The sequence below is a fragment of the Mus caroli genome, unplaced genomic scaffold, assembly GCF_978045245.1.
Source record: "Mus caroli unplaced genomic scaffold, Mus_caroli_1 scaffold_1, whole genome shotgun sequence".
Taxonomy (NCBI): domain Eukaryota; kingdom Metazoa; phylum Chordata; class Mammalia; order Rodentia; family Muridae; genus Mus; species Mus caroli.
The window spans coordinates 186,170,900-186,183,265 of NW_028227256.1; the positions used below are offsets into that span (position 1 = coordinate 186,170,900).

General features: G+C 41.4%; 1 protein-coding gene across 1 annotated transcript in view; it reads left to right on the plus strand.

The window, feature by feature from the left end:
• The window catches only part of Ush2a (usherin), a 680,823-nt gene that overhangs the window by 72,063 nt on the left and 596,394 nt on the right, over positions 1-12,366 (plus strand). The window contains exons 4-5 of the mRNA XM_085835345.1: positions 6,133-6,196; positions 11,711-12,005. Of these exons, the coding sequence (XP_085691471.1) occupies positions 6,133-6,196; positions 11,711-12,005 (359 nt within the window). The remainder of the gene's footprint in view (positions 1-6,132; positions 6,197-11,710; positions 12,006-12,366) is intronic.

Genomic DNA, 12,366 nt, shown 5'->3' on the forward strand with positions numbered 1-12,366 from the left:
TGGCTCTCTAACTGAAGTTTATTCTGATTGTAGACTTTCTGTCAATCTTGTCTACAAGACTATAAGTTTCAGAGAATTGATGAGATGGAATTAATTCCATCCAGAAATAAATATTTTTACAAAGATTTATCCATTTAAAATCAAAGCCTCCATGCATCACCTGAAATCTGATTTATTTCCCAAGTTCTGTAAACATTGGCTTGGCAGTTGTTGGGAGTACAATCTATAAGCTCTACTCTCAGGAATGTCCACTGTGACTCTGTGTCTTAGGCACTGTTCTCTCACTGTGAAGAGACACCATGACCACAGCTACTTTTATAAGAAAAAAAAGCCTTTAATTGAGGCTGGTTTATAGGTTCAAAGGTCTAGACCATTGTCATCATAGAGAGAAGCATGGAAGCACACAGGCAGACTAGGTGCTGGAGATGTAGCTGAGAGTTCTAGACAAGTCCATACGTACTCCAACAAGACTATATCACCTCTCTCAAGTATTCCACTTCCTGATGATTAATATGCACGTGTATGAACCTATGGGGACCGTTCTTACTTATGTCACCACACTCAACCACTCCTGATGACATTTCGATATTTTTTTATCCATATTTTGCAGTTTATACTCACAGATGCTGTTATGCTAGACTGATAGTTTGATGTTTTATTTCATGTTTTCTTTGCCGTGATAAATAGACTAAAAATATCTAACTAACATGGATGCATTTATAGAAATTAAACTTTTATCTATTGAACTAGTATGCCAACTTTATATACTAACTATAGAGTCTCTTCACTGTACATTTTCTGGAATTTTTCAAAATAGAAAAGTGTGCTGTCTAAGAAATAGAGGCAATTTATTGACTACTACTTCTTCTTCTTCTTCTTCTTCTTCTTCTTCTTCTTCTTCTTCTTCTTCTTCTTCTTCTTCTTCTTCTTCTTCTTCTTCTTCTTCTCCTTCTCCGTCTCCGTCTCCGTCTCCGTCTCCTCCTCCTCCTCCTCCTCCTCCTTCTTTTTGGTTTTTTGAGACAGATTTTTTTTGTGCTATTATTTAGCAACTTCCCAAACATATTCATGTGCGGGTATGTGAGCATTATTTTGTACATGCTTGTGTTGGGGTGCAGGTGCTAACATATACAGAGGCCGAAGAGGACAGCAGTAGTTCTGATCTAACACATTACTCTATTCCCTATGAGGTAGGGGCTCTCACTGAGCCTTGAACTAGGCTGACAGTCAATAGACTCCTGGCTCTGCCCCTCACAGGTGCTTGTGGCCACACATGGTTGTGTTATGTCATACAGGCCCCCTGAACTGTTACTACTGAGCTCTCCTCAGCCCTAACACTGCTCCCACCCCCACTTGAATGTTTGATTATTTCTTCCAACCTCTCACTCGTAATGAAGATTTAGAAGATTTTCTTTCTGTCTTTATTTCCTCCTGAACAGCTCTGGGGTCTTTCTTGCATGAGTCATGTCTCTGTCCTTGATCAATTTATATAATTTGGACCTATTTTTCCCATATGGATATTTCTCAAAGAAAGTGTTCTTTATAGTATGTTTTTTTCCCTATGAATATCTGTTAAAAATTGGCAATTAGCAGAGGGATGGTTAAAGTCTATCCCTGTGGCGGCGCCCTTGACCTCTTCGGTGACCTCCTCTCTCAAGGTCATAATGCCTCTGCTTGAGAGGGATAATATATGTTCACTTTGTGTCTTTGCAAAACTTTCTCTAATTCTTTCACAAAATGCCCCACTATGAATTCTGAGGCACTGGCAATGGCTGTCCTATCACAGACTCCAAGTGTAAAACTCAAATGATTTTTAACGGTTATAAAACCCAGCCCTTTTATTTTATAGATGATAAAATAGATTTCATTGTCCCTTTGCAGCAGAGCTTGCCTTTAACTATTATTAAGATATAGGAAGTGAATTCTAATTTATCAGCCTTGCTGGGGAAGCCTCCACTCCAATTACCCTCTCTGTCTGCCACCTTTCCTCTTGGGTGACTACAGTAGCCTCCTCTTCCTCCTCTGTGTCTGAACATGTTTCCCCGACTTACAAATCTCAACACCTTTGAAGGAACCTAAGATCCTGCCACTCACCTGCTCCCAACCCTCTAAAGGCCTCTCATTTCATTCAGAATAAAACCCAGATCCTTAAAACACGCTATAAAGCTCTTTAACACTGCCTAGATCCATCTTGTCAGCCAGTTACTAGTCTTGTTCAACCTTCTGAACACCTCCCCCTCCTTCCCTAACTCTGAGTCAGAATGCTGGCTCCTGGTTATTCTTCTGCTATACATAGCTTTAGGAGCCTTTTTTACCCTTTGTTGCCCTCTTGGAACATACTACTCCTAGATGTCCAGACAAGTTAACCTCCCTCTCGGCTGGTGCTACATTCTTAATGAAGTCTCCTTTGAACACACCACCCCAGAATAACTTAGACCTGTTCTCACTTCTACTCTAAATTTTCTATTATCAACAACACTTATTATGTTTATGTGTAATTCATGTTTATTATATCTATGTATCTATGTAAACTCAAGCTCTTATAAAAGCAAGAGTATTTTCTTGACTAGATCTTTTGGTTGAGTGGTGTATATTTGGCTGCAACAAAACTGACTGGTACACACTAGGTCCCAAATAAATATTTGTGGTTGAAAATAAATGAAACCAACCAGGCATTCAATACCACGTAAAGACTCTGACAAGATCCAAGCATCTGCTTATTTAGGTCACGTCTCAGCAGCAGCATACTGTTCCACCGCACGGAGGATCGCCCACTGTGTCTGTAACTTTTCTGTTGCTGTGATGAAGCACATGGATCACAGCTAATTTATAAACAAAACTCTTTATTTTGGTTTATGCTCTCAGAGGGAGAAGAGTCTGTCATGGCAGGGAGGTACAGCTTCAAGTGGAAGGAGCCAGAAGCTGAGAGAAAACATCTCAGCAGCAAACAGGAAGTAAAAAGCAAGAACAGGAAGTAGGGTCAGGCTTTAAAAGCTCACAGCCTGTTCCCAATGATGTAATTCCTCTAGCAAGCTCCGACTTCTAAAGGTGCCATTATCTCCTCAAACAGTATCACAGACTTTGGACCAAGTGTCCAAATGTACCGGCCTATGGAGGATAATTTTTCATTCAATCCACCACATCCACTGTCCATTCTGGTGTAATTTCTTAAGACATAACTTTTCTCTCTGAACTGCTATATAAACATTGTACACACTATTTTATACTGAGGAAACAAGTCTTGTGGACAACTTGTTATATAAACTAGCATTAGTTCTCTTTGTTAACTTTGCTAACTTGCATGGTTTTATCAATTTCACGTGGCTGCATGAGCAGTGTGGGTGACTTCTACAATAAAAGTTTGTTTTCTTTGGGGACCCTGTAAGAACAATACCAAGTTTGTGCAGGACTCTGTTAGATTTGAAAACCAGGAAAAGGCTTCCTTGAGTCTTTCTTGTGCTTGCTCATGGTTTCAGCTCTGCCTTATCTGTGTCCTCCTGACTGACATAGGTTTTGTCCTGTGAGGAGTTATGTCTTTCTGGGGACACAGCTCTGTCCAGAACAAAGCCCTTCCTGATGGAGAACCAGGCTTTGACGGTAAAAACTGTACTGTCGTAACATCAGTAAGCAAATTGCCCAAGGGAACTATGTGAGCATTTTATGTGCTTCTAGAGAAGACTTCAGTGAGTTAGTTCAATCATCATTTCGACATCTTGCTTTCTCCTTCCCAACATACAGTTCACTGGCCTCAAGGACACAGTCAATTCCTTGGTGTCTTTTGTCCTCCTAGTTTATCATTTCTTCCAGGATCCACTTTCCTGCGCCCCTACCCACCTGTACTGATCATCTCTGTTCTTCTGTGCAGGAACCTTCACTTTATACTCCCCTTGGTTAGATGTACTCTTTTTGAAATCCATCAGTGCCATCAGTGCTAGATACTGCCAATCACATGACACTTGAAGATAATGAAATGTGCAGTTGACTTGCATGAATGTGTCTGAACATAGTGACCATGAAAATACATCATGGAGAGGCTACAACTGTCAGTCACCCTTCTTGCCCATTCCCATGGAAACTGATGCACATCTTCATCCCTCTTCCTAAATTTATATCATCTTCCTCACTCCCTGCATCCCCTTTCTTTGACTTCCTTCATCATTGAATAATTGACCAGCTGACTGGAACATGGCTATGAGCTGTGGATAGGCCAGATGATAAGAGAAATAATACTTTATCTTTCTGAGAAAGATTATTTAATGTATTTCCATTTTCATAGGACAGACTGAGAAGTGTATAGGTATCTTTAACAGAGTAAAAGGAACACACCAAACTTGTGGCACTGTGGTAGCCTCAGGGTATTTCTGAGCCCAAAGCTGGGTGAGAAAGGAATGGCAGAAATAAAGGTGATATCAAGCATACGGTCTAAGTGTTGAGAGTGCTGGCCAGTTAACGCACATTCAAAGTTTAGTCCTGAGGCTGTGGTATGAATATGGAGGATATTGTGCGAAGAGCTGTGTAGGGGAGGGCATGAGTAAAAGAATGGATAGGAGATAATCCATGTTCTCTTTTTTGGAAGATAGTGTGACCTCTTTCCTCTGAAGTAAAATTGATACTATGAGAAATGATGTCCTCAGTTAATTTCACCTCCCTCTCAAATATCATACAACCACATGCGACTAAGAGGGACCCACATGCATCCCTCCCACTTTCTTTTATCTTGAAATCTAGAATATTCTTCCTTTTGCCATTCTGTTATAGTCTACTTTTCTGTTGCAATTTTAAAGATCATGGCCAAAAACAGCTTTAAAAGGTTATCTCAGTTGATCAATTAAAAATCTGTATCTTCCTGACTAAATGTTCCTTCCCTCTCCTCTCCTCTCCTCTCCTCTCCTCTCCTCTCCTCTCCTCTCCTCTCCTCTCCTCTCCTCTCCTCTCCTCTCCTCTCCTCTCCTCTCCTCTCCTCTCCTCTCCTCTCCTCTCCTCTCCTCTCCTCTCCTCTCCTCTCCTCTCCTCTCCTCTCCTCTCCTCTCCTCTCCTCTCCTCTCCTCTCCTCTCCTCCCCTCCCCTCCCCCTCCCCTCCCCTCCCCTCCCCTCCCCCTCCCCTCCCCTCCCCTCCCCTCCCCCTCCCCTCCCCTCCCCTCCCCCTCCCTTCCTGCCCCCCCCCAGCCTTCTTGGTTTTCTTATCCCCCCTTGATCAGGCTGCTCCTTCCTTGTGCCTTTGCTGCATTTTTCAGGCTGGCTGCCCCAAGTAAGAGAGCTAGGGTTGCAGGTGCAGGCCATGGCATGAAGCTTTTACTGTGGTTCCTGAACAAGGATCTAATGCAGCTTGTTGGGATTCCCTGGCAGGCTTTTACTTGAGCTATTTCCCCCTCCCTTCTTTTTCTATCCCTGCCTTGTGATTCTAACTCTTTTGGGTTTTTCTGCTCTCACAAATCCTAAGTGTTCAGTAAATAAACAAATAGTTGTGTGTCTGTGAAGGCTGATATCTACCTAAGGTTGGAAGGGACCTGTGGTGGTGCTGTGGTCTTTGAACCTGATAATCTTGGAAGAATCCTTAGGGAATGATGATAGTGAGACTGAGTTTGCATCCTGGTGTAATATGTGGGTGACACAATCAATATCCATGAGCAGCAGGTCTTACATCTGCCTGTGGTGGCTTTGTCCTTTTTTTTTTTTTTTAATTTTCTGGATGAGCATTTGTTTTAGTCAGAATCCACATTCTGCACATCTGCAGTTTAAACTTAAATGGGTGAGATGGAAGAACAGAAGGTTTTCTACTGGCAGAACAAATATTCTGAAAATTGCTGTTGAAAGCAGATGACAACCAAACTTAAGGCTCAGGAAGTAATAAATTTATAGGTTTGTAAATGAGAGAGAAACTGAAGAAAGTGCAGCTATTTGTTGGGGTCTGGAAGTAATCTGCTCAAGGATTCATGTTGCCTGCACAGTCTTGCTATAGAGATAAATATGATTACTGTTAACAGTGAAGACTTAGAAAACAAATTCAAATCTTCAAGAATTTGAGGGGTGCCAAAGGGAACATAGTTTAAAGGTTTGTAGTTTTAAAAGAATATAAGATGAACAACCTGCATGCTGCCTGGATTCTGGGGTTTCTTATCTGTACATATTTTTCAGGTTCAGAGCAGTTTGTTGGAAGAATGCAAGATTTTCGATTGTACAATGTGTCACTTACAAACAGGTAAGTGGACGCCATCTAATAATGCCAGGGACATACTAGATTAAGGTCAATTCACTTAAAGTACCATGGAGACTGTACCATCTTTTCATCTTCATAGCAATTGGTGAACATAACCTAATTTATATTTGGACATGTTTACTTTGGCCTAACTTACATCCATTCACTACTATTTTTCTGTCAGTAGCTCTGTATAATATGGGGTGCTCAAAATTATCCATGAAAATTTTCTCTAAGAAAATTCATTTTGTCAACACTACTTAGATTGGGATGTGTTATTTCAAAAATTCTATATAAAGTAGATGCTAATACCTAAAACTTGACTTCAAATTCTTTTAGAAATTATGAGTGTTGCAGAGGACAAAGCTAGAAGGCGATTAGTTTGACACAAGAGAGTCTCAAGGGATGAGGACTTTAGATGGATCTGGCATCTGAAGAGTTGCTGTGCATTTTTCCATTTCTGTTTTACAAAACACCATACAGACTGTGAGGACTACTCACCAAGCATTTTCTCACTAGAGAGTTGGACAAACATCCATCCTAGGGTTTCTGACAAACTGCTTCTGTCTTACGGTCATGATTCTACTGGAGACGAATCCTGAAGAATCCCAGCTTAGAATCTGGTTGAGAAAATATGGGTTGGATGGTAATTCCTGATTGTCAGCTTGACTACATCTGGGATTTATCAAAACCCAAATGGGTTTTGAGAGAGGTTTTCTTAATTAAATCATTTAAATAAATAAAAAATAACCCAACCAAACAAACAAACAAATACTTCTAATCCAGATCATTTGAGGTGGGAGAACCACCTTCAGTCTAGAAGCTTCCATAAAGAACATGGATGGAGAAATGTTGCCCTCTTTTCCTGCTTGCTCTCAATAGCAAGCCCATTCCCTCACTGGCATTCAAGCCTATTTTGGGGGTATTCCAGCATATTCTGAAGACCAGCTGGGACATCCAGCCTCACGGATTGAACAATTACTGGATTCTTAGATGGTCCACTCATAGATAGCCATTGTTGGACAAGCTGAACAAAAAGAATATATACATATATATTATAAATTATTATATATTATTATACATATATAATACATATTACATATATAATAATTACATTATAATAATTACACATATAATATACTATAAATTATTACATATAATATATATTCATGTTATATATTAGAGAGAGACAGAGCTCATAGAATGAATATATATATATATATGAACATTGCTTATAAAATGAATAATATATAATGATGATACATAATTTCTGTTCCTCTAGAATAAACTGACTAATACAGATTTTTTTGGCAAGACATCTTGGTATAGTGTGAGAGTAACCCAGTTAGTGCTGGTCTGAAAGGCATGAGCAGGTTGTGGAGAACAGTTAAGGACTGATCTTGTGTGAAGGGTTGGAGTGCATGAAGAGAGCCCAGAAGAGGCTACTGGTGAAAGGGAAGCCCAGTTGTAGCAAGAAGCTCTGATGTTTGGATATGTCAGCCACTCATGAGATAAATGCCAAGGACAGCAGTGAGTGGGGAACGCATCCAGCCCGAGCCTAGGAGAAGAGCTCTCTGTGGCAGAGAACAGAGCCCCAAGCTCTCTGTGGCAGAGAGAGAACAGAGCCCCACGTGCTTGTCTTATCCAAGTGCCGTGGAGGAGCCCAGAGGATCATGAGTGTATTCCAGACACTGGACATGGACTTACTTACATTGTTGAAGGCTACTTTTGTTTTATTTGGATTATTCTCCTTGAAGTAAGAGAATACTAAACTTAAGTTTGATTTTGACAGGAGCCCACAGTTAAGAAATTTTGAGCTTTGAAATGAGATTTTTGGGTACTTAAGAGAATGGATATTTAAGATTGAACCTCTAATGTTTTTAATTTGTAAAGACTGTGGGACCTTTCAAGTTATTTGTGTGTGTGTGTGTGTGTGTTAATTTGTAGTGGGAAGATCCATATTTTTTTTAAAAGTTTTTGCATTTTATTTACAAGAACACACTCTAGCTGTCTTCAGACATACTAGAAGAGGGCATCGGATCCCATTAAAGATGGTTGTGAGCCACTATGTGGTTGCTGGGAATTGAACTTAGGACCTCTGGAAGAGCAGTCAGTGCTCTTAATCTTTGAGCAATATCTCTAATGCATTAATTGTGTTTTTAATGTTAGATCTTGAGGATTAATAACAAAATAAAGGTTAAGACTTAACACTGCTGTATTTGTGTGTCAAGGTGACAAGTGGACAGTTGTTCTGGGTAGACTTAAGTCAACTTGCTATAAGCTGACTTGAGTGAGGACAAGGGAGCCTCACCTGACAAAATGCTTTCATAAGATCTGGCTATAGGCAAGTTTGTAGGGCATTTTCTTAATTGGTGATAGATGTGGGAGGGCCCAGCTCACTGTGGGAAGGACCACCCCTCAGCAGATGGACCTGGATTCTGTAAGGAAGCAGGCTGAACAAGCTATGCAGAACAAGCAGGTACGCAGCACCCCTCTGTGGTCTCTGTGTCAGCTCCTGCGTCTAGGTCTCTGCCAAGTTTGGGTTCGTGTCCTGACTTTCTTTGATGAGGAACAGTAAGTAGTATGGAAGTTTAAGCTTAAAAAAAATCTTTCCTTTCCAAGTAGATCTGGTGTTTTATTATCCCATGACATTTTATTATAGCAGTAGTAACCCCAAGTAAGAGAGTGTGTTTCTATGCATGACTTCATCTTATTTATTTCTTTAACATTTATTCATTTATCTGTGCGTGTGCGTGTGTATGTGTGTTGGTATGCAGGAAGCGGTGTACAGAAGTCAGTGGTAAACCTTAGGTGCCTGTTATTTTCTTTGACCTTGTTCTGAGGCAGGGTCTCTCTAGTTTCAGTCACTATCCAGCCTACTCCAGACTAGTTTGTCTATGGCCTCTAGGAATTCTTTTGTCTCTTCTATCTCTGAATATGAGTGGTAGAATCACAGATGTGCACAACCAGACTGTGCCTGGCCTGTGCATGAGCTCAAGGTCTGAATTCAGATCACCATGCACTTGCTGCAAGAGTGTCTGGCTGCTGGGACATTGACTTGCCCCTCATTGGCTGTTTTCAAGGGAAGTTTTTCTCATATATTTTCAAGAAAGACAGAGACTGGTGTGTTAATTTCTATATGTCTGGATTAGCTCTCACAAATTTGGGAAGCATCTCAGTTGAATGATGCTACAGCCTGATGATTCAACCCATAGTCAGTTTAACCATCCTTGTTGATCAGTCTGAGGAATCAGGGGATGCCTAGACAGGGATGCTTTACCATGGAGTGGGGAGGAAAGAGGATGCCCCCTAACAACCATCATTCACAACTCCTTAGCCTATGCCTATTATGTGGAAGAGTAATGTCGTTACATTTCTTTGGAATGAAGTTTTTTTTCTAGCCAGAGCAAAGATTTCATACCAGTTATTGGCTTTGGAACACATTCAATAGCTGATGTCAATTGAAAATCATCAGTTAGATTTAGAATGGTCACTTCAGGTCCCCGAGTGAAAGAAAATGCTGCCCACCTCCACCATCACCTCACCCACCGGAGGCTGACAGTATGTCTGCTTCCCCTTGTCCGATTTGGACTATTGATGTTGACTGTCTGGAAGACTGTGCTGGGAAGGATGGGGGAGAGAATGACCTGCGGTGCTCTAGAGCAGGCATATTTTTCTTAATGGAAAAAATTAAATAGAGATGCCTGCCCCTGGCATTCTTGCCTGGCCATTGGCAGCTGGCTTATGGTCTGAAGCCATTGAAACATTTCAGGAAGCCAGAGTCTATGAGTCACAGGAAACCATTGACAAATGGCCTTGGCCTCAGTCCCTTTACCCAAATGAGAAGCCTATAAAATGATACATACTTTCTTATGCTTTCCCCTGGATGAACTGGAGATGTCATCTTAAATCTCATTATTTTCAATATATTGCTGTTCATTCACAGTGCAATTCAGTTTAAAATCTAAATATATGGCACCTTTCTACATTATCCCAAATAGGAACAGAGACATTGAATTCAAGTCAAATCCCTTAATAGAGAGCAAGGTCCTGCATGTGCTGCCTCCCTTCCTCTTCCTCTCCTCCTCCCTTTTCTTCCAAGTCCTGGGAGTTGAACACAGAACCTCGCAGGTAGGCAAGAGGCAAGTGCTGGTCTCTGACATATGCCACCAGCCTTTTTTTTTTTAATTTTATTTTATTTTTCATTCTGAGACATGATCTCTGTAAGTTGGCCAGCTATCCTAGAATATACTTTGTAGCTTAGGCAGGTCTTAAATTGGAACTCGTCATGAGAACATGCAGAAGACCTGGAATTACAGGCATGCCCCACTAGGCTTGCCTCGTCGTTGATGATGTAAAACATTCACACTTTAGGGTCATTGAGCTGGCTCAGATGGCAAAAGGCTCTGCAAGCCTGATGACCTGAGTTCTGTCCCTGGTAGCCAGAGTGGAAGGAGAAGATTGCTCTAGAAATTTGTATACTGACCTGCACATTCCTGTTGTCACTCACACACACACATACACACACACACACACATGCACACGCATGCACTCACACAATACGCACACACTCACACACTCACACATACACATACTCACAATCACACACACTCATACATACACAAACTTGCACATATACACATTTGCGTGCACACACACACTCACATACACATACACTCACACACAATCATACACACTCAAACATACACACATGAACAGAATCACACACATAGACACACACTTGCACCTACACACTTATACATACACACACAGACACAGACACACACTGAAACATATACACACAGACACATACACACATACATGCACACAGGCACACTCACACACACATGCACAGATAGTCACACACACTCATCTTTTAATAGTTAAAACCAAAACCATACTATTTTTAGAGTACATTTGTCTTAGCTTCGTTCCTGTTGCTGTGACAGAATCATCTCACAAAAGCAGCCTCATGGGTGTGTTTAGGCTCACAATTCAGGGTATCATTCATCACGATGGAAAAGTGAAAGCTGAAGGAGCTCAAAGCTAGTGGTCATATTGCATCCGTGGTGGAGACGCAAGGGGCAGGGGAATGCTTGCTTGTAAGAACTCGGTTTGTTTTTCTCTACTTTGTATAATCCAGGACATTTTGAAAGGACGGCATCTTGACCACAGTTAGCATGGGTCTCCCACATCAGTCAGTGTGATCAAGACAATCCCTCACAGCCTTTCACAGAGGGTGGAGTTAATATGGACAATCTCTCACAGGCATGTCTGGAGCCTGGCCTCCGAGGTGATGCTAGATTCTATCAACTTGACGATCAAAACTAACCATCACAGAACTTTAGGATACTGAATATATTTATTTGTCTAAAATGAGTTTTATTTTATGTCCCATTGAAAAATTTATCAAAGTTAAATGGTCACCCTCCAAATAAGAGAAGAATGCTATTAGCTCTTAGGAGTTCTGCCACTGGGAGGTTGTGTGTCCTAACCTTCTTCTCTGGACCATTTCAGAGAGATTCTAGAGGTCTTTTCTGGAGATTTTCCTCACTTGCACATCCAGCCACATTGCCGATGTCCAGGTAGCCACCCCCGTGTCCATCCCTCCGTTCAGCAGTACTGCATTCCCAATGGTGCAGGAGACACGCCTGAGCATCGAATGTCACGGCTGAATCCTGAAGCCCACCCTCTCTCCTTCATCAACGATGACGACGTTGCTACTTCATGGATCTCTCATGTGTTTATAAACATTACGCAGCTCTATCAAGGAGTGGCTATTTCTATAGACTTAGAAAATGGACAGTACCAGGTAACCAGGGACGGCTGGGCGGGTGTACATGCTCTAGCTGCTGCAGTCAAATGACTGCAGAGTTCATGATTTCAAGGAAAAGAAGTGTGCTCTCTCACACTCCTGAAGTCTCAAAATGTGCAATCATGGTGTTGGCAGGAATGCACTTCCTCCAGAGACTCTGGCAGGGAAGAGTCTTGCTTGCCTCTTTCAGCTTCTACTGATATCTGTTAATTCATGGGCCTCTAACTCCAGATTCCGCCTCCGTTTACACAGAGCCCCCATCCATGTTTCTCAGAATGTGTTAACTTCCCCCCTCATCTTCTCTTTAAATGGACTGATCTCATTTTAAGATCCTAGCTTTATTAGATCTGTAATGGCT